The sequence below is a fragment of the Condylostylus longicornis genome, unplaced genomic scaffold (genome assembly GCF_029603195.1).
Source record: "Condylostylus longicornis isolate FDR11 unplaced genomic scaffold, ASM2960319v2 ptg000148l, whole genome shotgun sequence".
Taxonomy (NCBI): Eukaryota; Metazoa; Arthropoda; class Insecta; order Diptera; family Dolichopodidae; genus Condylostylus; species Condylostylus longicornis.
Window position 1 is genome coordinate 2,509,349 of NW_026578116.1, and position 27,477 is coordinate 2,536,825.

Sequence of the window (27,477 nt, forward strand, 5' to 3'; positions counted from 1 at the left end):
TTTAAAACAAAATAATTATGGATATAATATTTGCTCTATATATATTTCTAAATATTTCAAAAAATTTTCAACATGAATCCAAAATAGAAATTTTATATATTTATGAATCTTGTATACTCTTGTATACACATTAGAAGTATAATACTGTGCTGATAATCCTGATTAGCTATAAACTGCATATCCATATCATTTATATTAAAAATCATCTAAAATTTTAATTTTGACTACCTATGATGATAAATAAAAAATATTATTCATTGACATAAAAATATATAAAATGTACTTAAAATATTATTCAAATATACGTATGCATATATGACAAATCCCTGTTTGTAGATTATTTTAAAAAGTATATATATACACATTTACACATTAGCACATAACAACTCAATTTCCTATTTATAGTAATTGTTATATGAATTGCATTTTATGAAAATTATTATACACAAAATTGTTTTCATTATAATTTTATATTGAAATTATGTAAATGAAAATATGAATTAAACAAAAAAATAATATAAATGTGTAAAATTTAATTATGCATACATAAAAAAAAAAATGAAAAATTTATGATTTTAGTTTACCAATTTCCCAATATGTACCAATAATAAAAATCGGATGTGGTCAGCACATAACCGACCGCATTGTGTATTGTCTAGTTAAATGAAAGTGTTACAGAATATTGTAAAAATGTCTGTTAAATACTTCTTTCCAATTTTTAGGACATTAGTAAGCTTATAGTTAACATACTTAGAAAAATGTAAATTTGGCTCTTAGTAGAGTTTCGCTTTGTGCTACCCGAATTCCCTGAAATGCTTGCCAGTTAGTTTCGGTAACAACCATAACTCAAATATCAAATTTCAAGAAATTCCATCAATTTGTTCTGTGGATATGGTGAAAAATGTAAAATCGGCCCGCAAATCAGTTCTCGAGCCCTGATCTTTCCAAAAAAGTTATATGTTCATTGCTTTAATATGAGGAATTCATATATTAAATTTCAATAAAATCGGTGGATTATTTCTCTTTATATACACAAAAATGTATATTTGGCCCGTAGTAAACGTCTAGTTGCCGATGCCTGATTTCTTCCAAAACATACGAATTTTTGCGGACGGTCGAGCTGAGCTTATATATAAAATTTCAAGTAAATCGGTTGAATATTTTCTTCAAAATGTTCAAAAATGTAAAACAGGCCCGCTAAAAAGTGCAGTTCCCGAGGCCTGATATATACCAAAAGTTGATCGATCCGTGCCATGGTGGAAACAAACTTACATATAAAATTTCATCAAAATCGGTTCAGCCGAACTTGAGATACACGCGTGCGCACACAGACCGACAGACCGACAGACCGACAGGTTGCTAAAAATAGTTTATTTACACTTCCCTACTATGGAGAAGTACGTTCCCACCGAAAACTCGATATGCAAAATTTGTTGTCATCACATAACCTACCTATTGTTTACACAATACGGTCGGTAAAAATGATTAGTTATTATGTGGGCTCAATAAATTTTATATAGCAATTGAAAATATTTTATTCGCAGATAAAAATAAAATCACCTGAATTAAAATTGTTTTTGCAATATGGAAAGTTTACAAAATTCACTCAATAAGTTTCTATATCAAATTCTTACCAGATTTTAGATATATAGAGAGTGTGAGTAATATTGTATGACACTGACCACAAGCCCGACTAGTCTTGAAAGGTTTCAATATTTTTGAAATATAATATCAAAAATTTTTCAAATTAGAATTGACTATGCTTGTTTTAGCCTTGTTCTACCTTTTAATCAGATTTTCAGCATAATACACTGAACCATTTTCGATAAATTTGAATTTAATTAAATAAAATTGCAACAAAATTTTCTAGAAAATGAAAATAATGTATATGTAATGTAAAAATTCAAACTAATTTATTCATGTATGGATGTATTCGTGTCGTCAAATTAAATGTGATTTTCGTAATTTTAATCTTTAATCTCAGAATCCTATAGAAATCCTTTAATAACACATACATAAATGTTTGTACTTATACTCAAATATAATGTAATTAATAAATTATCAAATATCAATACGTATAAAATTTCTTTTTTCTATTTAAAATTTTTAAAAATAAATCTAAAAAATTACAACCAAATTGAAAATACAATACGTATGTACACATGTCATGTTTCTTACCCTCTCTATTAAAATAATTAAACTACTTACATAGAAATAACACGCATGATTTCAAATTGAATGCAATGGTAACCGTTATAAGGGGGTAATTTTAAGATACTATCTTTTTTTTTCTGGACCTAATAACATTCAATTATTTAGAATAGTGAAAAACAATTTAATATGATCAGCTTATAATCGATCGCACAAAATATTTCTTGTTGTGGAGAAAGAGTTGACACCAAAAAGCTTTAAGTTAGCATATACCCAGGAAAATTAAAATTTTCTCGAAAATTTAAATACTTATTGTGAGACGAAGCTGATGTATAAAATTTAATAAAAATCTGTTTAATATTTTCTTAAAAACACATCAAAAATCTTAAATTGCCCTGTATAGTAAAATATCAGTTTCTAAAACCCAAAAATCGAACAATACGTAACATAGGCAAAATAAACTCACATAAAATGTTTATCAGGATCGATTCAGCCGAAATTCAGACACATATATATACACACATATTTTCATTGAGAAAATAGTTTATTTACGTTTCTCCATCACGGACAAATGAATTTCTGCTTAAAATTCAAAAAGTGAAATTTGGTACCATCACACAACTCCCCTTATTATAATTATGCACGGCGGTCATATAAAAATAACATAGAGAAAGAGAATTGTGTAGAAAAATCATTTAATATGCACACATAGGAATTTGTGTACCTAAACGAATACACATGCAGTATAATTATATATCCATATGTATGTATATATAAATCAATTGATCAATAAAAATTGGATCAAAATTATTTTCAAATCCTATATATAAAATTTAAATGACTGTAGTTATCTTGTACAAAACCACACATTAAATAAATCAAGTGGTAATTGTTTCTTCACAATGGTTTACTTCCGTGAATTTCATACACACCTACATATATAAGCATTCCTAAAGTTAGATATGCATTAATCTATATGCGTATAATAGTCGCTCAATCTATAATGTATATGAATAACAATATCGTACAGTAAGGCATTCTATTTTTACAATGTTATTGAAGAGAGCTAACTAGCATTTTAATGTCATCAAAACCATTCAATATTTTTATTATATGCGATGTTATATACACTAAGAGTAAAGGAACCTATATACCATATTAGCAACATACTTATGTAACATTTATACACAATACACTAAAATCAATGTAAGAATATAGGGGAAAAAAAGCCCCCCTATTAAATATTGATTTCTATAACCTATAAAATCAAATCCTTTTCATGTTAAGCACTTATACATACATACACACATAAATAATAATGTAAAAAACTTTTTGAACTTTATAAAAATTGCATTTTTGCACTTTCAATTTTTTTCTCTTATTCTTTTTTCTTGTTTTCCTTGTTTTTCTACTTTCCGCATTGTGTATTATTTACAATTACAATAGAAATATTGCATAGTTTAATCGCTTATTTTACAATTGTTCATTTTGATTAATTGCCAAGCCCTTAGTAATTGTGATTTAGTATACACTAAGAAGCTTACATATTAGTTACAATTTTCTTTTGTTCATTTTCTTTTATTTTTATTATTTTGGTTTTTTTTTGTTCTTATGAAATATACGCGTTTTTTTTTTTTTTTTTGTTTTTGTAATTTTTATTGAGTTTTAATGTTATACATACTTGTATATTACATTGTTGCTAGTATAAAGCAATTTATTTTACAATACTTTATCATACTGTCATTTTACTATATATATACGAGTATTATGTAGATCAAATGTATCTAACTTTTGGACTGATTTTGTAAAATATTTAATAATGCAAAAGTTCCTGTATATATATATATATATATATGTATATGGTTTTGTGTTGTACAAGGACATTAAATTGAAAAATAGAGACAAGTAAATTTTCAATTAACTTTCCATTCAAATGGATAATCTTTTTTGATTTTTATTTTCCTCTCGTATGTATTTTAAAAGAATGGTGAGTTTTTTTTTTTAATTCTATATATAATATGTATGTGTATGCAATTATAGAATCCCGTATTGTGTCCTAGTTGCATACGAAATTATTTTATACATGCATAAATAATATTGGTACTTTAAAGAGTTGTAAATTAATAAGGTAATTATTTTTTAAATGGGTCTATTATGGTTAAAATGCTTCATTATTTCAAAAAGTTACTATATTAAGTAAATTAGTATTTTAACCAAAAAGTGGATAATATTGAGTTTTTAAAACAACTTTTGTAATTTTTATAAGTTTTGTTAGCAATTTTTTGTATAAAACAAGAAGTAAGTCGATATGTATGTATGTATGTATGTATATACAACGCATAACACAGAACCTAAAAATATGTTATAGGAATTAAACTACATTCGTACAAATATATTTTAGTATACAAGGTAAATCTGAAACATGGTATAATCATGAATGAATAAAGTGAATTTTTAAGCAACTGGTTACATTGGCAAAATTTTGACATGTTTTTTTTTCTTTTTCTTTTGAATTATTTGCTGAATAACTTTTTAAGTAGTGCCTCAAATGGCACCCTGCTTCTATTAAAAAAATAAAGAGCTACTTTTCACCTTTCGATTCCAAATTTTGTTCTTTTCAATCAGTGAATAATTGTAGAAGTCGTAGCCTTTTAAGTTGACACTTTTAAGTTTAACACTTTTTTGTTGAAATCAAATATTTTCAACAGGAATTTCTGGGGAGTTAAATATTCATTTGCCGTCTGCTTCCTCCCCCCCCCCCTCTCCACATTCCAAGACCGATTTTTTTCATAAAATTATTGCGCCTTTTTGGCCCGAATTATACCATGTTACATGTAGATTCATCCTGTATATGTAGTTCACATATAACTATATGTATTTTTTTCATATTTCATAATATAAAACGCAAAAAATAATTTTTATGGCTGCTCCAAACAATTTTTATAAGAAATTTTTGATAAATTTCTTGGAAAATGAATCTTCTTAAAAAAAATTACAGATATTTTTATTTAAAATTTCACATAACAAAAATGTAGGGATATCCAAACAACACTTATCACTTTTGTACGAAAAAAAATTCTAGCGCTTCGCATTATGAAAGCTCCACTTAATTTCTAACTTCACAAACTAATTTCCATTCCACATGTGCAAGGAATTTTATTTAATTTTTGTAAAATACCTAAAAAAAATAAAAGCATTTAAAGTATAATTCAAATTTTTTTATTTACTCGAATTTCAAAATTTCAATGTAGGAATTAAAATTCCATAGAAAAAATAATAAACAGAAAAAATAAGTTTGGTTTATACTTATTTACGTATTACAGTTATCTTTTTAATATTTCGACATTTCGATCATATTTTAACTGACTTCGCACCAATATCACACATTTCATGTACACTGGTGAATAAAATTCTCCCACATTTATTTGACAATTAATTCATCCCAGCCAATTTATGAAATAAGGATTTTCAATAGAATTTTTCTAAAATTTAATTTCGTTTAAAAATTTAAAAAATCTCCTTTCTATTCTCGCTACAAATTATTAATTAAATTTTCTAATTTAAAAATAAAAATCAGTGCAAGACAATAAAAATAAATTGGAGCTTCCATAAAAAGAAAAACTCAATGCAAAATTGTTAAAGTTTATTGTTGCTCTGCTGTTGTTACTACAAGTAAATAAAACGGTAAAATGTATATAAAATGTATATGACGTACATACTACGTATACAAAATATAACGTAAATTACGTAAAAAAAAAAATATTTAAAAAGAGAAAAATAAAGAAAGTTTTTTTTTTTTGTTTTGAGATGCCCAACAGTCGTCATCTTGTCAAATGCACTACGGCATAACAATTAAATGGAAAGGAGAATAACAACAGAGAGAAAATAAAGATTTTTATATTTGGTTCTTTTTTCTTGTTTTTTTTGTTTATTTTTTATATCTAAAAATGTCAACTTCTTGTTTAGGTGTGGTCCTTTATCCACGCCTATTCTCAATATAATCTTTCCTTTTACATATAAATAATATTTATGTATGGAGGCATTGTATAGGATACGTACGTATAAATAAAAAGTTGAATGCAGATTTAAAAAAAAAAAATTGTAATCACTATACACCAGTACCAGCTTTTTAATTAATTAAAAGGTTAAGAGTAAAAAAAAAAAACAAAACGCAAGGTAAATATGAAGCAAAATGAAAAACTTGAAGCTATTAAAACTTTTATGTTTTAACTTTTTTTTTTTTTTGGCTCTCTTATTTTCCTTTCTTGCTTTCGGGACTTAAACATTTTCAAATTGAAATATCTAATATGTAAAGAAGGTTTTCCGTCAGCAAAAAAAAAAAAAAATTTGTTTTAATTTTATTTTTCAGTTTTCATGAAAATGTTTCAATTTTCTTTGATACCATGAGGCTTCATTGCTATATACTTTAAATCCAGAATTCATTCATAATAATTATATATTTTTTTTTTTATTTTAAAAAATACAAGTTAATCTAGTTTTCTAATAAATTTTTATTTTAGTTTATTATAGAGATTAGATTTTTCTTTGTGTTTTCTATTGAAGCAAAACAACAGTCAAACCCGGTTAATATTAACTCTGTTTAATATAGCAACTCGATCAAATTCACAAAGTTTTTGTCAAGACAAATTTCCATATATTTTTACACATATTGGAACTCGCTTAAAATCACATTATTAAAATTTGAGAGAAAAATTCAGAAGAACAATTCTTATTTTTTTAAACAAAAAGAGCAAATCTTCTTGCTTACGACATCCTGTTGGCAATTTTTTTTTTACAAAACTATTGAATGTGAACACATTTTTTCCTTAGAAATGTACCAATTGAAATTGCGATCAATTACGATTTATAGTGATTTTTATTGAATATTTCAGGCTCGCTTAATTTCACACATAATGTGAATTTATCCGTGTTTCGCTTAATTTCACAAATCCCGTAAAATCTCAAATTCTTAGACATTTTCTATGTTCGAATTAAGCGTGTTCGACTGTATTATTTTTTATTATGCTGAAAGTATTGCATATCACTAATTTTCTTTTAAAAAATTTTTCCTTTTTAAAATCTTCAATCAAATATTTTTTTTACTTTCTTTCTCATATAGAAAATTGATGGTAGATATAGTTTAATTGAACTGATAAACTTGAAATTATTTAACGTTAATATGATAATAACGTTGTTTTAAATTGCATAAATAATTTGTAGGCGGATTTAGATCCTATATGACGTTATTTACCTAGTTATGTATGTATGTTCTTCAACAAGTGCTTTACATTTACAAACATGTAGATATACGTCTAAAATTTTTTAAGCTTCAGGTTTTGCAGATTTTATAAAAAAAAAATTTATTTATTAAAAATTTTAAATGCATGGCTATTAGTGTTTGCGTTACCACAATTAATAAATTAAGAATGGGTGCGTTTTCAAATTTATTTAAGTGGAATTGATTACAATATGCTTTGTATATATTGTGCTAATATGTAAAAAAGAAATCGAAAGAGCGAGATAAAGCGATTTTTTTAAGAGAAACAAGTGAAATCAATCCAACTGTAACCAATACAACCAATTATTTTATAAAGTAACACATTTCCTTCGAACAAATGAGAGCCCTTTTTTTTTAAATCTTCTCTTTAAATTACCCTGACATTGGTATTGCAATAATATCGTGTCCATTTACAATTCTGCAATTGACATTTATAAGCTGAATTTTGCATTAATACAATTCCGATCTCAGAATTATTTGCCAAAATATACTATAACTATTGCATATATTTAGGGTAAAAATTAACAGAAAACTAACATTAAAATAAAAAATAATAATAAATTTTTTTTGGTGACAAAAAATTAACCGCCAGTTTTTTGATTTTATAGAAAGTTGAAAATACTTGTAGTTTCAGAAAAATAAGATGCTCAAAATATAAATAAGTTGGTGCAAAAATTAGAACAACGAGAATTCTTTTAAATTTTAAAGAAATTAAATAAATTCTTACTGGCTCATTGAATTCCCAATAATAGTAATTTTTTTCGGAAGATAAACTCCAAGTAGAATATTAGTTGAGAATTTAGTCTGAGAAGTTTAGGCAATATTTTAGTATTTTTGAGTTATAGTTTAATCTCTCTCAATTTTCTAAGAAGGAAACATTACAGCGCAGTGATGTCAATGTTATCCAATTAACTTGTTGGTAATAGAAAAAACTTCCATTATTTAAACGCGTACCCAAATACATTCAAAGAAGGCAGCATAAAAAGCACAACATTTTGGTTTACTAAACAGCAATAAAATATTATTTAAGGTTTGCATTACAATACAATGTGTTTCGTGCAATAAAATACCAATTAACCAATTCAAAATTATAAAAACTTTGATATAAAATAAAATTAATTTTTATTACTAAATGCAATGGGATTTTTTCTTTAATTTAAAAATTGTATAACAAATATTTTGTTTACTAAATTTTTCAAGTATCTTCATAATATACATACAGGCAGGAACTAATATTAAATATAAAAAATTTCTGTATGCACCGAAAAAACACCTCTCAATTTAGAAAGTATTTATGTAATAAACAATTTAATATTTAAATTACTTACAAAATACCAATCATTTTATTTGATCACTTTATTAATCACTTTATTTAAATGAATTGTAGCGAATTTTTTCCTATTACGTAATGTAATCTTTAAACTCTGTAATATAAATTCAGTATGTATTTTTACATTCTTACTGAAAATTACATGATCTTCTCAATTGCACTATTTAATATGAAAAATTTTATATTTGCAATAAAATTGCATTTCAATTAAATCTTCAACATCTTACAATAATTTTAAAGCTTAAACTTTAAACTAGCTACATGGTATATACTATACAAATATTAACGTATGTAATTTGCAATTTCATCATCGACATTTTCAAAAGTGTAAAAAAACAAAAATTTATTATCATTTAGGCAACATTTTATGCCATCAATTTACACAAATGAAACTAAAAATACAAATACGAGTATTGCATTCAATTTGGTCACATTGATTGAATATAAGGAATTTGAATGTAATAATATGACCATAGACATTATGCATATGCATTAAATTCGGCAAAGAGGAATATTTATGCTGTTATGCGTTTGTTTTTGTATTTATTTTTGACATTTGGCGCGGGATTCATCACATTAATGTCAAATCAAATCAATTAACTTTATTTTACCTGTTGAGAAACTGATTACCGAAACAGTGCTTTTAATTTTTTAATTTTTCAACAAAATATTAATTGGGAATGTGCCGGGTGAGCTATTATTTTCAAATTTTTAGCACTATATTAAATAGTCATCGGAAACAAATGATTTAACGCTTCCTGATTATTTTGTTTGGAGAAGATGGATAAAATCGGTTTTAAATAATTGCGATTGTCCTTGCAATAGATCATATTTCGGCCGGAATTTTTTATTCACCTATGCTAGTTATTCGTTATTGCGGGTTGAAATACAATTTTTCCAAATTTTCAAATTAATCTTTTAATCATTTAATGTTGTTCTTCAAAAATCTTCAAATTCATTTCCATTTTAAAAGATTATTGTAACAAAAACTTTGGCTTCTTTATTTTCAATATTTTATTCAATTACGCATTATCAATTTTATATACAATTCCGTATAATTTTCTTTTCCGTATGGACAAAGAATGAATACAATTTAAAAATTCATAAAAGAATAATTGAAAAATATTTTTTTCTTTCTTTTACCAATGTCGATTAAATCTCTTAATATTTTTAGAATAGATTTTTTTTTTTTTTTTTTTTTTAGTTTACTAGATATTTTTGGTTTCAATTCGTATAATGCAAATCTTATTTATTTTACATGAAAAATCGATTTTTAAATTTTAATTCGAAAATAAAATATAAACTTAGCATTATTGTACAAAGGATACAATATAAGTAGATATACATACATGCACTATAGCACATTAGCAATATTATGGTATAAAACAGAAATTTATAGCTTTGAATGATATTCATTCAAAATTTAAAGTATCTCAAACTATATTTGAGATCTATAGGAAATGTAATGTATAAGAGTATTTGGAATTGATGGTCGCTTACCTAGTTTCCGGGTAAAAAATAAATTTTTACATTGCTTGTATACAAACTAAGGTTTTTTTTCAGATTGCGCTAATATTATATTATATAAATAAATATGTAATCTTGAGTCTTGACCACATAAAAATATTTATAACACTAAAATATTTTCAAAAATTGAGAAATTTTAGCATTGTTCAACATTGAAATGTTAAATTACATAATATAGTGTCTTAAATTTATGAAATACAGAGTTGAAATTTTGGACAACAGTTTTGTCCATAATAGTAGCATATGTTTAAAATTTTTAAGTAAATTATTTGATTTGATTACAAACATTGGAGAAAGAAGTTTTATTATAAATGATTTTTTTTGTCTAAAACCACCTAACTATTCGATCTTCGTGAAAGTATAACGCTTTGAAACATGATTAATTATTTGTTTCGACACTTGTGCATGATAATATCAATAAACAAAATAAAAATTAAATTGTATTTTTTCATTAACACAAAAGGACTGACTTACGAGAATCTATTATCTACGGTCATATTAACAATAATTTGTATATAAAAATTTCTGATCAAGAAGACGACAAAGCTCAACACACCAAATTATTTGATTACGACTTTTAGTTATTGTGGCTTACACCACTCTGCTTCTGAGCCCCTCATTTTTACTCTCATTTTAACATTTTATTACAGAAGATTGGCCTCCAAATTTTTCAAATTTTCCGAATAGATTTAAAAAACTTTCAAAGTATTGAATGGAAAGGTTTTCCATTTAAGGTCTAATAGCCATTTAATAAATTTCCCGTCATTTCCTAAATAAAATTAAATTTTATTAGAAATAATTTCAAATTTTTTAAAAATAACAAAAAAGAAACAAATGACCTACTTTTTAAAAGAAAGAACAATATTTATTTGCCATAATTTTTTTTTAAATTTTTAAAACTAAATCTAAAATCAAAACTGTGTATGTACTTCTGTATAAGTAAGGTATACGAAATTTTTCTTTCATTACTTTGTACTTAATCACATAAAATATCTTTACTATATTAATTCTATATACAATATGCCCTACATAGTCTTTAAATCTACTGCACATTAATCTAATTGAATTTTGATTTCAATTAAAAAAGAAAAAATTGTATCATAGCTTTTAAAAAATTCAACTTTCTTTAACAATAATTATCTATTTCATTTCAATCTTAAGAATAAAACTTTTCAATAACAAATTTTTCAATTTTCGCCAAGACCTTTAAATATAATTGAATTGAAATTTGAAAATTATCAGCGAACAAAATACTCTATACTGAATAGAAAAAATAAAAACTTAAACCTTTTTATACAGGAAATAACAAACACTTTATATATAGAAAAGAAAATTTAAAAAATTAAATAAAATCTATGTACACATTATTGTAGGAAAACTATAAAATGATATTTTCAAAATAATGACCGAAATACAAGTAGCTATATGTTGAGTACTGTAGTAAATTTAGCTCAAAGGGCTCAAACAGCTCAAAATACTGAATGCACCATAATACTCAACTTAACAATTTAGAAAAATATGCAATAGGAAAATTGAATATTTGGAAAAAATATTGAATTAAAATAAAGATAATTAGATAGAAATTCAAATTATAAAGACTTTTCGAGCACATAGGTAATTAATTATTTTGCTTTTAATTATTAGAAATTTTATTTTTGGGAGAAAATTTTAAATTTGTCATTAAATATATTGGACAATAGATAAGTTAATATTGAAATCAACAACTGGATAATGTCCTTGTAACTATGTATTGAATTGATTAGCACTATTACCTAAAGAGATTAATAAATCAATTATTATATATATATACGAATTTCAAAGTTAATATTCCTATTAAACAAAACAGTTGGCTTTAATGAAAAAGAACAACACGTTTCTTGGTTTTAAAAGTTCTTTCTAATTTTTTCTCGAATATTCTTCAGTTATTCGTAATATAATTGAAGAAATTAATTAAATTAAGCAAAATTCAAAATACATGTGACATTGAAAATTATTTTTCTCAAACAATGGCCTAATTTGAGTCATACACAATTATTTGAAATATTTTTATTAGTTATCTATTTTTAGTCAAATATCCTTGACTTCTATAAAATACAGTAATACAGTATTAATACACAATTCAGCTTATAAGTGTTAATTGCTGAATTGTCTATTGATAATGCATTTTCGAAGTCAATTCATATTACTTAATTTTAAATTGTAAAAAGACTTCAATTTTTTCGATTATTTATTGTAACATTTTGTATTACATATACTTATAATTCATTTTTTATACACGAACACTTTAAAAACAAAAAAGGAAAAAAAAACGATAAAAACAAAATTGATTTTTTACCTCACTTAAATGAAAATCTTATAAAACAAAACTTGGAATTCCTTTATAATATTAACTAGACTCATTATTCTCTATTTTTTATGTTCAATCACCTGGAAATAACTTGACAAAGGAAGTATTTAAAGTTCTTCCACAAAGTAAAAACCACAAAAAAAATTTACCGTTACTACGATAACTAAATATACGTTCTATTAAAGTGAAGTGAATGTTAAGAGCACAACAGAGAAAGACAAAAGCACAAAACGCTGTTGTTCTACTTTCAGAACATTAATTTTCTGTGAATCAATAGCCATGGGCAAAAAATCCTATACAAAGCAATATTATTAAAGAGAAATGCATGAAAAAAAAAGGAAAAATAAATTGAAATTTTAAAAAACTGTTATATTTAATTAATACTTTTACCTTGATAAATTTTATTAACTATTTAGTTTCCTATTAGTATTCTTATTCAGTTACTCAACATTCATTTGGGCCAATTACTATTTTTTTTTTTGTTTAATAAAGAATTGCAGCCCCTTTTAATTAAACGCCTCGTGTACATGGTACTTCCATAATCAAGTCAATACCGAATGCCAAGATTTGAGCGGATATTTGCAAAACTACTATGACTAATTGTTTTAATATTGAATGGCCTATCTAAACGGACAATCATTTCAATTATCTTCTATGTTTAAATTTAATCCAAATTTTTTTTCACTCTACCTACTGCTATCTCTCTCTTACTGCCTCCATATTCCTTTTGTTTATGTCCATTTAACTCGATTTCCTTTTGTCATTTTTTATAATTTTACAATTTATTTTTTTTCTCTTTTTTTAAACTCACAGTTTTTTATTTAAGTGCAAATATACACGTATACATTGAATTTATTTGTAACATTTAATAGAAAAATAAAAAAAGAAAATAATCTTTATTTTTTTCATAATTTTCTCAGCTTCCTTTCTAAATTTTCTGATTGCAACTAGTATAACAGAATGTAATAAAATTTTTAATTTCTTGCACATATAATTATGAAATTTGTTTGACATTACAGACTTTGTCTTCTTATCAGATTAACTGTGAGATTTTGGTTATTATTTTCGTTAAATTGTTAAATTTTAACGTGAATTTTAAGCTCCATCTGATAATTTCTGTCTGATATGTAAAAAGTCATCAAACAATATCATAGACTTAACTTTAAATTTTGTAGTATATGAAAACAGTACCCTAAATTATCGCTAATCCGATATTCATCGAATTATTTCCATAGCAAATTCACAAATTTTTTATGAAAACTAGTATACAATTTTCTGACCACCTTATGATTATATGTGAAATGCAATGCAGCTATTGACCATTGTATTACTTTTATAACAAATCTTTTCATTATCTTTACATTCACGATCTTCAATTTCAATGTTTTTTTTTTTCACAAGTAGTATAACATTATTTTTAGTATTCAACAATTCAACAAACTTATATTTAAAATATAAAACTGTAATATTTATAATTGATTGTTGTGTTGTTTTTCTTTTTCTTTTCTTAAATATTATCTATAAATTTAATCCAATTTTATAGGAAATATAAAAAATAAGTTAAATTACACATGAAATCAATGTTTAAGATATGAAATATAGGTGAAACAAAGCAAAATGTTTTTAGCAGTTTTACAACAAAATTGGGAAAAAATGGGGTTTCTATTTTCACTCAGTTCGTTTGTAAATCTATTTCGCCCCCTTAAGAAATTACAATATTTCAAAGCCCTAAAAATACAATTTTTCAAAGTCGTAATGAAAATTGAAATATTTTATGAATTTTGTTGAACTCATTGCCATTTTACTGCAAAATATTTTCAAAATATTAAACTCAAGAGGAGTATATTACAGTTTCTTACAAAATTCAGAAAGAAAAATTATATTTTGCAAAAGAAAACTAGTACTCTTCATATTTTTCACAATTGAATTAACAGAAAACACAAAAATTTCATTAAAATCAAATATTTTAAAATTTTATAAATTAATATAAAAAAACAGGATAAAAAATAAAATAATTATTATTTTTCATTAAGTTATTAATTTATCGGTAAATGATAATTTCATTCAGCCTTAGGCAAAAATATAACAAATTAAATATGAGACAGAAACAAAAGGCATCAAATTAAAAAATTTAATTTTAGCTGTTTTTCCATTTTTTTTTTAAATATGTGTATGTATGTCTGTATGTATAAAATATTGAAAATGTTGTAAATAATTTTATTAAATTAAATTATTTTCCATATAATTAAATAAACATTCAAATAAAGCAATTTATTAATTATAATATAGTCATAATAATTTGGTTATTCTACTTATAAACCTAATATTTACTCTATTTATAAACCTAATATACATAATTACAATAATGGAACTGTTACATCTGTGTTAAATCTATAAAATATTTCTGTAATAAATTTATGATAATTAAACAAATGATTACCAATAGAAAATAGTTATTCAATGTTTGTTATTTTGTAAAAACAAAAATATTAGTTTTGGAGGCCCTTAATAGTATAAAAAAAAATTCAAAATATTCTTTTTGATAACAAAAAATAGGTAATTATTTTTTATAACAATGAGATTTTCAATCGGCAGGTCTTACGAACAATTCTTTTTTCCTACACTAGTTAAATTTTACAACTCCAGTCTATTAAATTTTAGGGAGAATTCAGAAAATGACTTCTTGAAGTCTGAATTACTTTTTTTAATATAGTGTAGGATTTCTTTAGAAATAAGTAACGAAAGCACCTTTTTTGTTATTTATTTTCTGTAGCTTTTAAACATGCTTGAAAATTACAATTATAAAATTATTCATCAAAATTTTTATAGTTCAAAAAATCGCTTATCACTTTCCTAAAACCACATTCGAAATTCATGAAATTTTTATTAGATAATTTTAGATTATTTAAGAATTCATATTAAATCATTTAATTAATTTTTAAAATTTTTAATAATGCCTCACTACAGTAGCTCAAATTAAATTAATTTATTTTGATATTTCACCATATTTTTTTCCATTTTGGTACTTATTCACCGTCAAATCGCGCAATTCATTTACAATAAGCCCTCCACATGTCATATTTCGCGCTAACTAATAATACATTATTAAAATTAATTTAATTATGCTAATAAAATTGTTGTCTTATGGGCAAAATAACGCTAATTTGTCTTAATTCTCATTAGAAGTATAAAATCGGTTAAAATAATAACGCATGCATGTACCAACTTTTGCAGCTGTATGAATTAGTAGTAGTCAAAAAAATATTTAATTTTTTTTTATGTGATTTTTTTATATTAACAGAATATTGTTATTTTTTTTAATTTACATAAAGTTATATATATAAAATTAAAGCTTAAAATGCAGTTTTCAAAAAAATATAATTGAATATTAAAATAATTTATTGTAACCCTGTATATTGAATCAAAAATTAAAAAATAATTTTAAAAATTCAGGTGTATCAATATTAATTAATCAAGTGTTAGGGCTCGGATAGTCCAATTTTACCATTTCAGAAAGATAGTTAAAATTGTGGCAGATTTTTAAAATCATTTCAATCTTAATTATTCAAAATTTTATTAAAAAAAATGTATTTTTCTTTTATTAATTGCAGAACATCACGATTTAAAAGGATTACACAGTACTTATCAATATTTGAAGAGCACTGGCCAAGTAAGTGTCATTTTTCCTTTTATTTTTTATTTTTATTATTATATTTTATTAAATATATTTATTATACATATTTGTGTTTGTTTTTTTTTTTTTTTAATTTCTGTAATTAAAATAATTCAAATTAAATAATTAAATAACAAATTAGATTTTGTATTTAACCAAAAAAAAAAAATTTTTTTTTGTATATAACCAAAAAATAAACTAATAAAAAAAAAAGAAAAAAAAAACAAAAATAAAAACAAAAAATAAATAAAATTCAAATTATTATTTTAAATTATAAAATTTATAAAATTTTTCAAATCATTTTTTTTTTTTGTTTTTATTTTTCAATAATAATTAAAATTAAATAATTTTGAAGCAAACACAATATAAAACGCAGCAACGCGACGCTCACTTTGCTTTATTATTAAATAATAACAATATTGTATTATAATTATTATTGTATGTAGAATAAATAATAAAATTAATAAAAAATAAATATTTAACATAAATTTACAAAAAAATATACATACATACATGTTGTATTTAAAATATTAAATAACTGTAAATAACACAAAACATAACAAAATCATAACAATATTTTAGTTTTGTTTTTTTTTTTTGGATTTGTTTCAATTTAATAACGATAATAAAAGAGTAATAATAATGACAAAGAGAAAGCACATGGAAAATTTAAAAAAAACAAAAAAAAATATTTAATTTTGTTATTATTTTGTTTTTTTTTTTTTTTTAAATTATTCTAATAAATAAATAACACACATACACAAACACACTTATATACAAAAAAAAATATTTGAAAAACACAATTTTACACAAATACAATAAAGAAATTTTTTTTTGAAAATGAAAAAAAAAAAAAAAAAACAAAAATTTTAAATTTGATCGAAAGCGTATGAGGAAATGTTGCACTGGTAGTCGATATTGTCTATTAACTAAACTATATTTTTGGCTTTGACTATTATTTTGATGGTGATTTTGTTACTATTTGCTATAATCTATATCTATATATATATATTGTCTATTTTTGTACTATTATCTGTTTTCTATATATATATATACAATATACGTACAATCTTTAATTATGTTATATTGTGAATTCTAATAAATTAATACAAAAAAAAATTTTTTTGCAAAAAAAGCTTATCACTGCTTAAGGCTATTGCAATGTTTGCTATCCTACTGTATTACATCTCATCAATAATTATAATATTATATTTATATATATATTGTGCGAACAATATTATATATTTTTATTATTGTATATAAAAACTTCTAACAAAATTTGTATATATACAGTAGAACCTCTGTATAACGAACATACGATATTATTTCAAAGATCGGTTATTTTATTTGGTCATAGAATTTTATTGTGTTTGAAAATTTTCAACATCTTGTTAAATTTTTATATTAAGAACAAAATTTGTCAATATTCGGTTTCAGTTACATAGAGATTCTATTGTAATTGTATATATATATATACATAATATATACAAATTATATATACATATAAAAATTTCTTCCTATATAATAGATTCCTATACCTTTCCAATATCATGCATATTCATTAATCATACAAATCATAATATCTCTCTTTCTCTCTCTCTTATATATTTAATTCAAAATATAATTAATTGTTATACATACAATGTATAAATAAATAGCAAAGAAGTTTTCTTATAACTTGTACTGCACTATACATTTTATTACATTGTATAGAATATTATTATATATTAAACCTGTTTATTCATACACATCAAATTGTTATAATTGTATATCACTTTAGAAATATTTTAAAATCCAATCAAATATAAATATATTTGATTAAATCATATTTTAATTTATGATAATAAAATTATTAAAAAAAAATTTTGAATTTCATATTTAGAATTATAAAACTTTTGCTATAATTGTTATACGACATAAAATTTTATGATAAAATTAAAATTTATATATTTTTTTTTTCAATCGTCATAATTTCAATTGTTATAATTGAATATAAGCAAAAACAAAATAAAAATTTGAAATTGCAATTTGTTATACATAATTTATAATATTTATAATGTAATAAATTTCCTTTATTGTTATACAAAAAAAGTTATATAGATTTTTATAACTTATTTAAAAAAAATAATTTAATTATTTAAAATAATTTTAAACACTTAAATTAAATAGTATAATTTGTGATATTAAAATAATACAATTTATTCTTATATTTTAATATTTCTAATATCATCGTGAGAGTCATTGATATATTAAAAATTATGAAAATTCAAGAGCGTGAAATATGATTTTTCTCATTTCATTAAAAACTCACCAATTAATGGAAAGTAAAATTTAAGTAAATTATAATATAATATGCTCTTACGAGTATTGGTATGTATCAGCTAGAATTTAAAATAAATTTATAAAATATTTAATGTGAGAAATTTAATTTCGAAATTTTACACCACACTTATGGTATTGGCAACAAATTAAATTATTAGAATTTAATTGATTACAATAAGAAAGTATGCAATTATTATTTGGAACATTGAAAATTTAAATGATACTTATTTAATTATATTTTATGTAAACACAATATGTGTTATATTAGGTAACAATTATGAAATCATATTTACATTTTTACTCATAATTATATATTTAAAATTTCAATTATTCTACTTACTTTAAACTAATAAAAACACATTAGACTATATAGTAATTCCACTTTGTTTCTAAAATATCTCAATTACATTATTGTTAAGTGGTGGTTTTTATTGTAGCATAAAGACCTACTTATATTTAATATTTATAAGTATGTATTATATTTATATAAATATTTCCTTTATTAGAATAATTACAATACCCAATTATTGTCACAATTTATGTGATAATTAAGTGGTTCTTAAATACATTGTGAATTGCTATAACATTTTATGTAAATTCGATACAAATTTTTTCTAAATTCTCAATTAGTGTAAATTTGTTGTTTTTTAAACATTAAGTAATTTATTTAAATTTCAATCAATATAATTGTAGCTGATTCAATGAAAATATTTCATTTAAATTAGATTAATTTCAAATTTATTAAAATTTGATTATTAATATACAGTCAAACTCCTATAAAACAAACTCCTGTAAAATGAACTTTTTGTATAAAAACGAATTGTTTTTGTATAAAGACAAACTAATTTTGTTAGAAAATATAACAAATTCGTGTTAGGGAGATTCGACTGTATTTATATGAAAAACAAAGAAAAAAATTCTCTATGCTTCTCTAATTTTAAAATTTTGTTCAAAATTGATTTTTTCATTTGTTAAATTGAAAAGCCTGTAAAAATTATTCTAATTATTTTTAAAATTAATAACTAAAAATTATACATTAAGTATAGATTATTAAATTTCTGATACATACACAAATAAAAAATAATTATTATAAATAAATATTAAATATAAATTAATTATATTTTATTATTAAAAGATTTTCTTCATCAATATCATGGCTTCTTCCCTAAACATTAAAACACCCACAAAAACACATAAAAATCATACACACTATACACAAAATTCTTATAAAAATCTCCTAAATCTCTATTTTACCTAAAATAAAATAATAAAAGAAAATAGAAATTTGTAAATAACATGGGAACAAAAATATAAAGTAAATAATTTTTCACACTTTCTCATATCGATCATTTGTTCTAACCAGAAAATTTCATTTTCATTTGACATCAACAAAAAAATTGGCAACTAATTAAAAAACAAAAACAAAAAGCAAATGTAATTAACAAAGAAATTCATTAGTACTCTATCTCTCCCCCTCTAACTGTCTCACTCTCTATCTCTGTCTCTTTCTCTCTCTGTCTCTCTAACTCTCTCATTGTATCTCCATGTCTTTTAAATCTACTTCCGTTCCGTCTTGTTCGTTTTGTTTTTTTTTGTTTTGTTTCTCTATTTAGTCTTTATACTATTTAGAGATCTCAAAATAATCTCTCTGTTCTTCGACCTTTTTACCCGTCAAAATTACGTATATCCCGAATTTTTAATTTTGTATATTATCTTGACCTTGTATAATAAGTTTAAAGAGGTTATACTCGTATTATTAAAAAATTATTATGTACAAATATATTTACGTAAATTTACAATTATTCAAAAAATAATGGAAGGAAAAATAGCGGGAGAATGAGGAAGCAAAATGTTAAAAAAGTACATTTAACTGTCATCTCTTATATACAACTCTATATTACATTTACACATAAATATGTTTATTACAAATACAATATAAAGATAAATAAAATTTTAAAATAAATAAAAAAAAAACAACAATAACAACAAAAAATAAAACAACGAATATTGCTAATTTTCGAATATAACCATTTTTTGGCTTATAATAAATAAGATATGAGTTGGGTGTTAAAAAAAAAGCCTGTTAATAATTTTATCTGATGAATTTTAATTTAAAGAAAAAAATTCTTTATACAAAATATAACAATGGAAATTATTATATAAATAAAATAAAAAATTTATTTGACAATAGAATCTTATTGTTTAATAAAAATTTCTTTCTTTAATAATTGAGTGGACAAAATTATAAATGAAAAATTTTAATTGTCTTTTTTCTCATTATTTATTTAATTAATTATTATTATTGTTTTATATTATAATTGTGTTTTATAATAAATAAAATTATATATTTTTTGATTATAATTAGTGAACACTTTTCTTTCATTCATTTACCAGAAAATGTAAAGACACTTTTCACCCCAAGATTATCAAATTATCTCTGTTTTAACCTTATATGACTCTTACTTTCAAAATTAAATAGAATTTATGTAAATAGGAGAACAACAACGTTGACAAATCAACTAAAAAATTTAATTGGCTATTATTTATTATTTAATAAAATATAAGAAAATTTTTTAATTAATTTCAGTACAGCACCATTATATTTATTGTAAGAAAAACGTATTGTAAGAAAAACATCAAAATTTGGCAATATATCACGTTCTGTATTGTAACTTAAAAAAATTTTTACAATGTTACGAATTCCGAATTGCAGAAAATGCATTTCCGAAATTGTATAAAATTGAGAATTGGCTGGCAACTTTAGGGATGGTGGTAATAAAGTATTTTATAAAAACCATCAAGAAATGTTATCGTTAACAAATCAAAATTTGTATCCAGAAATCTGAAATTTTTTTAAAATACAGTGCCATTCTATTTACTTTTAGTTTAGCGATTTCAAAACTATGTTCGAGCTATATTTAAAAGAGTATCGAGCTATATGACTCTTATACAAATTTTAATTAATTTACGCCGTAATTGTAATTGAAAAGCTATGAGTTTTATTCAAAATTCATTCACAATTGAAAATTCTAAAGTATTCACAATATTTAATTTAAAATTATTAATATTTATTCAATTATCTTCAATTTATCAATTATGCTCTGACTCTGTTTTTAACCAAAATTCAATAGTAAAAGTGTCGAGCTATGACTCTTATAAATTTTAATTATTTTCACAGTAATTATAATTGAAAAGCTATGAGTTTTATTCAAAATTCATTCACAATTGAAAATTCTAAAGTATTCACAATATTTAATTTAAAATTATTAATATTTATTCAATTATCTTCTTAATTGTTTTTTGAAAAATTTGGAAATCATTAATGAAGTTGTAAACAACAAAAATTTAAATAATCTGGCAATATTAAACTATATAATAGAAATGCATGCATAATAATTATATTATATAAAAATGTAAAAATTTTCATACAACAATGTTTAATATTAATAATTGATTTTAATCATAATTTTGTTGCAAGGAATATTTTCAATATTTACTCGTATTTGGTTGTTATTTACTATAATTATATAAGCATATTCATATTAATTAATTGTTATACTTGTTATAATGCATGTATAACAATCAAGTATCCTCTTACTTTTCATTACTTATTTTACAAATGAACATAGTATAGCTTCATTAAATCAAAAGAAATTAAATTTATAACAAAATTCTCAACTTCTTAATTTAATTCATAAAATTTTAATTTTTCAACTTTTGATTAATAATAATTATTTCAAAAAAAATTCAAATGTGGCAATGCAAACCTTTTTTTTAATTATCACTCTGATATAAAATACATCACTGTGACTTTCGAAAAATTACAAATTTTGAAAGATGGCTCAAAAAAAGCCCCACTCCTTGTCTTACCAAAATTTTTACAAAGAATGTGTTTTTAATTCACGTTTTTTATTTATTTGGTAAAGACGGTAGTCCGAATTAAATCAAAATTTTCAGGAGCATTATGATTTGGAATATAAAAAATTCCAATATTCTTATATCTCAATTTAATGTTAAATTCAATTAGGCGATTTTATTTTCTTGCAACCATACAATTATTATGAAAATTAAGACTAAGTTAGTTAAACGACATTGACATAAAAATTATTATTGATAGCGTAGTCAGAACAAAATTTAAATATGAAAAGATTACATTCTGAATTCAATTCAGGAAATCCAGATTTTAATTCAGCAAATGCAGAATTAAGTTTAAAATTTAAATTATTTATTAATAATTCCCCTGTTATTAAATTTAATAATATTTTCACATTATTGGAGGAAGCAATGACAACAATATTTTAAGAATAACAAAACAAATTTTTTTGTTTTTATTATTTCCTCCCTCATACAACATTTTGTTTTTTTTTTGTTTTTTGCCACTTTAGTATCGAATTTTAAAATATTGAAAAATATTAACATCAATTATTGTTATCTAAAGTTATCAGAGCACACATAATAATTAAAAGAACTTAAATTTCAGAGTTAATTAACTGTTAATTATGCATATAGTAACCCTTATTATTATATTACAATTTTTTTGTATGTGCATAGTCACAAAATACATGTATAATATTTAAATTTAATTTAATTTTCGTTTATTATCTGCTTGTATTTATCTACATTAATTTTTTTTGAAATGAACCCGTTGATGATACTCTTAAAAGTTTTTGTATGTTTTATATTATTATGAAAATAATAAATGGAATTTTATTTTTATACTTAAATCATACATATACGAGTACGATTATTTAATACTCGTATATACAATGCATTGTATAACAACACAATTACTATTATATTTAAATTTTATTATATAAAATTTTTGTTTTTTTTTTTTCTTTTAATTATAAAATATACAAATCCTTTTTTGTTTTATGGTTTTAATTGAATCAAGTGATGCAGTAATATCGTTCGTTGTATACATATATACAAAAGCGCGTATTATGTATAACAGTTTATGGATAAGTAATAGTACAAAATATTATGAAATTAACATTAACCGAGTAATGTTCTTAAAAAAAGTATATTTTAATTGTAAAAATATCCTTTTGTTTTTTAAATGAAGTGAATTTAAAATGTAAAAGTGTTATACAGAAAAAAAAAATAATCAAATGAAATGAAGTGTTATAAAATTTGCTACCTAAAATTAAAAAAAAAAAACATTAATTAATTAATTTTCCAAAAATTTGGTTGTATTAAAAAAAAAATTAGAATTATATAAGTTTAAAGTAAATTATATAATATAAGTGTTAGAATTTATAATTAACAATAAATGCTATTATTAAAAGCGATAATATGTAATTTGTTCTATAAGAGCATATTTAAAATAAAAATATTTTAGAAATTTTTTTATTTTAAATAATTAAATTATTGTTATACTTAGAATTGAAAATTAAAATACCGTGACTACATCCTGAGATGTTTTGAATGAAATATTCAAATAATTTCATTTATTTTTCATTATTTTTATAAAATGAAGTTGATAGCTGGTCACTTTTTCGAATAAAATTAAATTTCTAGTCACTTTTTCGAGTACAGTTTGCCGTATATTACAACTAAATATAAACAATATTATACCCTTAAAGACGTTAAAATTTTATTAATTTACCAGCAAAAATTAGAAAATTTATGCAATGCCTTGCATGAAATAAGTGAAATATGCAGTCGGTGATTGGGATGGTGCGTGAAACGTAGTACCATCGTATTGCAGGAAATTTATTTCATATTTTCAATTAAAAAATTGCTCTGGGTTGATAGATATGTTTAGAAATAACACAAAGTTATTAGGGTTTCTTCTGAATCAGTTCATATGTATACTTATTAAGAATCTAGTAAAGATCAAACTCCAATAAAGATCATAAATTCTATATGTAGAAAACAAAGATATGATTTTTATAATTTAAAAATGTGAATATTTTGTTCTATTCTTACCTTTACGGCATCAATATGGCACCTGATATAATTTGCCTAAAAGAGAAGTATAATTAATTAATTTTAGTAACCAGTTAGTTTAATTTTAGAATTAAGAATAAATAGAGTTTTGTTTGCTCAAAAGTAATTGAACTTTTGTAAATTTATCATAAAATTTTCATCATCTAGGATCCTGTGTTATATAGCAAGTAATACAGTATTTACATGCGATTTTCAAACATAAGTTTGTCAACCGAATTTAAGAACCGTATATTGCTTTTCACTCCTAAGAAAATATTATTAGTCACAAAAAACATATGGTTTAAATTTTGTCAAAAAATCTAATTCAAATTTCCTTGTATCCTACATTTATAATACTGATTTTATATATAATTTTCATTAAATTTCAATCTAGAATAATTTCAAGCACCTATTTTAAAAGAAAAACACGAATATCTAGAAATGGCAGTACAACATCTCCTTGAATACCTTTCTGTATTCAAAAACTTTAAAATTAATTACCTTATTTATTTATTTTTTTTTCATATTGTGTTCCCCAATAAAATTTTAGATTAAACATATTAATTCTGATCTCTTAAATAATACAAAAAAAGCTGAAAATGACATTGTAATATTTAATCGTGTACCAAAAGTTGGTAGTCAATCATTAATGCATTTAATAATAAAATTAGCAAAATTAAATTCATATAATGTTGCCCGAAATAAAGCAAATGTCAATGAAGATATATTAATGGATAAAATATTACAAAAAGATTTAGTTGAACAAATATCGAATATTGAAGAACCAGTTATATATTCAAAACATGTTGCATTCTTAAATTTTACTGAATTTAATTTCGAAAGGCCCATTTATATTAATTTAGTAAGAGATCCAATTGAAAGATTAGTTAGTTGGTTTTATTATGTTCGTGCACCATGGTATTTAATTGAAAGAAAAAAATTATTTAATGCAGAAATACCAAGTCCTGAATGGTTAAAAAAAAATTTCAATGATTGTGTTAAGAATCGTGATGAAGAATGTACTTATGCACAAAATGTTATTGATAGAATTGATGATCATCGTAGGCAAGTGTTATTCTTTTGTGGACAAGATCGTGAAACTTGTTTGTGAGTTTATGTTTTTTCTATGTTTTAAATATTTTAATATAGCTATGATCAATCAATTTTATAAAATATGCAAAATTTATAAATGTTTTAGACCTTTTAATTCATTCAAAGCAATGCAAAAAGCAAAAGAAACAGTTGAAAAATATTATTCTGTTGTTGGAACATGGGAAGATACAAATGTTACTTTAACTGTTCTAGAAAATTATATACCAAAATTTTTTAGAGGAGCAAAAGTAGTTTATGATTGTAAGTTTAACTTTTTAAAATAGAAAAATATTGAGAAAAATCCGATAATTTGAAAATATATTTTACAGTAATGAAAAATCAAATTACAGAGGTGAATAAAAATTATTTTAAAGCACCTGTTAGTGAAGAAGTTAAAGATATTTTAAAAAAAAATTTAACAAATGAAATTGAATTTTATGAATTTTGTAAACGGCGACTTCATCAACAATATATTGCCGTTCAATTGGACCATGCATATAATAACAGATTTATGAAATACGGTTTAAATTTCTAATATACTTTTATACAAAATTAAATTACAAATAAAAATTTTATAAACAAAAAAATTTTTTTTAAAGATTTTATTGAAATTTTTCTTGATGGAAGTAAATTGCTCACTATCTACTAATGACACTATATTGGCATAACAATTAAAGAAAATAAACAACAACTATACAGTGAGAATCACTCTCATACTATTGCTATCAAATTATTACTCTCATATTATGACTCTTATACAACAGTACAGTTCTTGTGAATTTATTTTATATCGAAGTATGAATTTTCAAAAATATTAAATGAAATTTATAAATTACTTTTCATTTCTCCTTTGAGTTAAAAATTTTTCATTTAAATTTCCTTATTAAATTTTAAATAAATTTCAATATATTTTCAATTTATAATTAAATTGAATAATAAAAATTGAGCTAACAGTACAACATCTCCTAAATCTTAGATTTTTAGATTTTAGAATTCCATTTATAATTTTAAAATAACTTCTTATATTGTATAATGTCTATTAATTAAATAGATTAAACATGTTAACGCTGATCTTTTAAATAATACAAAAAATGCTGAAGCAGATTTTTTATTATTCAATCGTATACCAAAAGTTGGAAGCCGATTATTAATACAATTAATAACAATATTATCAAAATTTAATTCGTTTGCTCTTCTACAAGAAAAAATTTCTGCTAAGCAAAATGTTCTAATTGATAAAGATGATCAATCAGATATGATTGAAGAAATATCAAATATTGAAGAACCAGCTGCATATTCAAAACAAATTGCATTTTTGAATTTTACCGAATTCGATTATGATAGACCAATTTATATTAATTTAATAAGAGATCCAATTGAAAGATTAGTTAGTCGATTTTATTATGTTCGTGCACCATGGTATTTAGCTGAAATTCATAAATTATATAATAAAGAATTACCAGATGAAGAATGGGTTAAAAAAAATTTTAATGATTGTGTTAAAAATCATGATAAAGAATGTACTTATGCCCAAGAAAGTATTGATCAATCTAATGATCATCGTCGACAAATGTTATTCTTTTGTGGACAAGATCGTCAAACTTGCTTGTAAGTTATACATTTTAAAATTTTAAATGAAAAATAAAAATTTAATTGAAAAAATTATAAATTTTTAAAGACCATTCAATTCACTTCGTGCAATGCAAAGAGCAAAATATACTGTTGAAAAATATTATGCTGTTGTTGGATCATGGGAAGATACAAATGTTACTTTAACAGTTTTAGAAAATTATATACCAAAATATTTTAGAGGTGCCAAAATAATT

The 27,477-nt window shown here is 22.6% G+C and overlaps 1 protein-coding gene across 1 annotated transcript in view; it reads left to right on the forward strand.

Moving 5' to 3' along the window:
* The window catches only part of LOC129615801 (heparan sulfate 2-O-sulfotransferase pipe-like), a 134,499-nt gene that overhangs the window by 51,905 nt on the left and 55,117 nt on the right, over positions 1-27,477 (forward strand). The window contains exon 2 of the mRNA XM_055531172.1: positions 16,245-16,303. Within this exon, the coding sequence (XP_055387147.1) occupies positions 16,245-16,303 (59 nt within the window). The remainder of the gene's footprint in view (positions 1-16,244; positions 16,304-27,477) is intronic.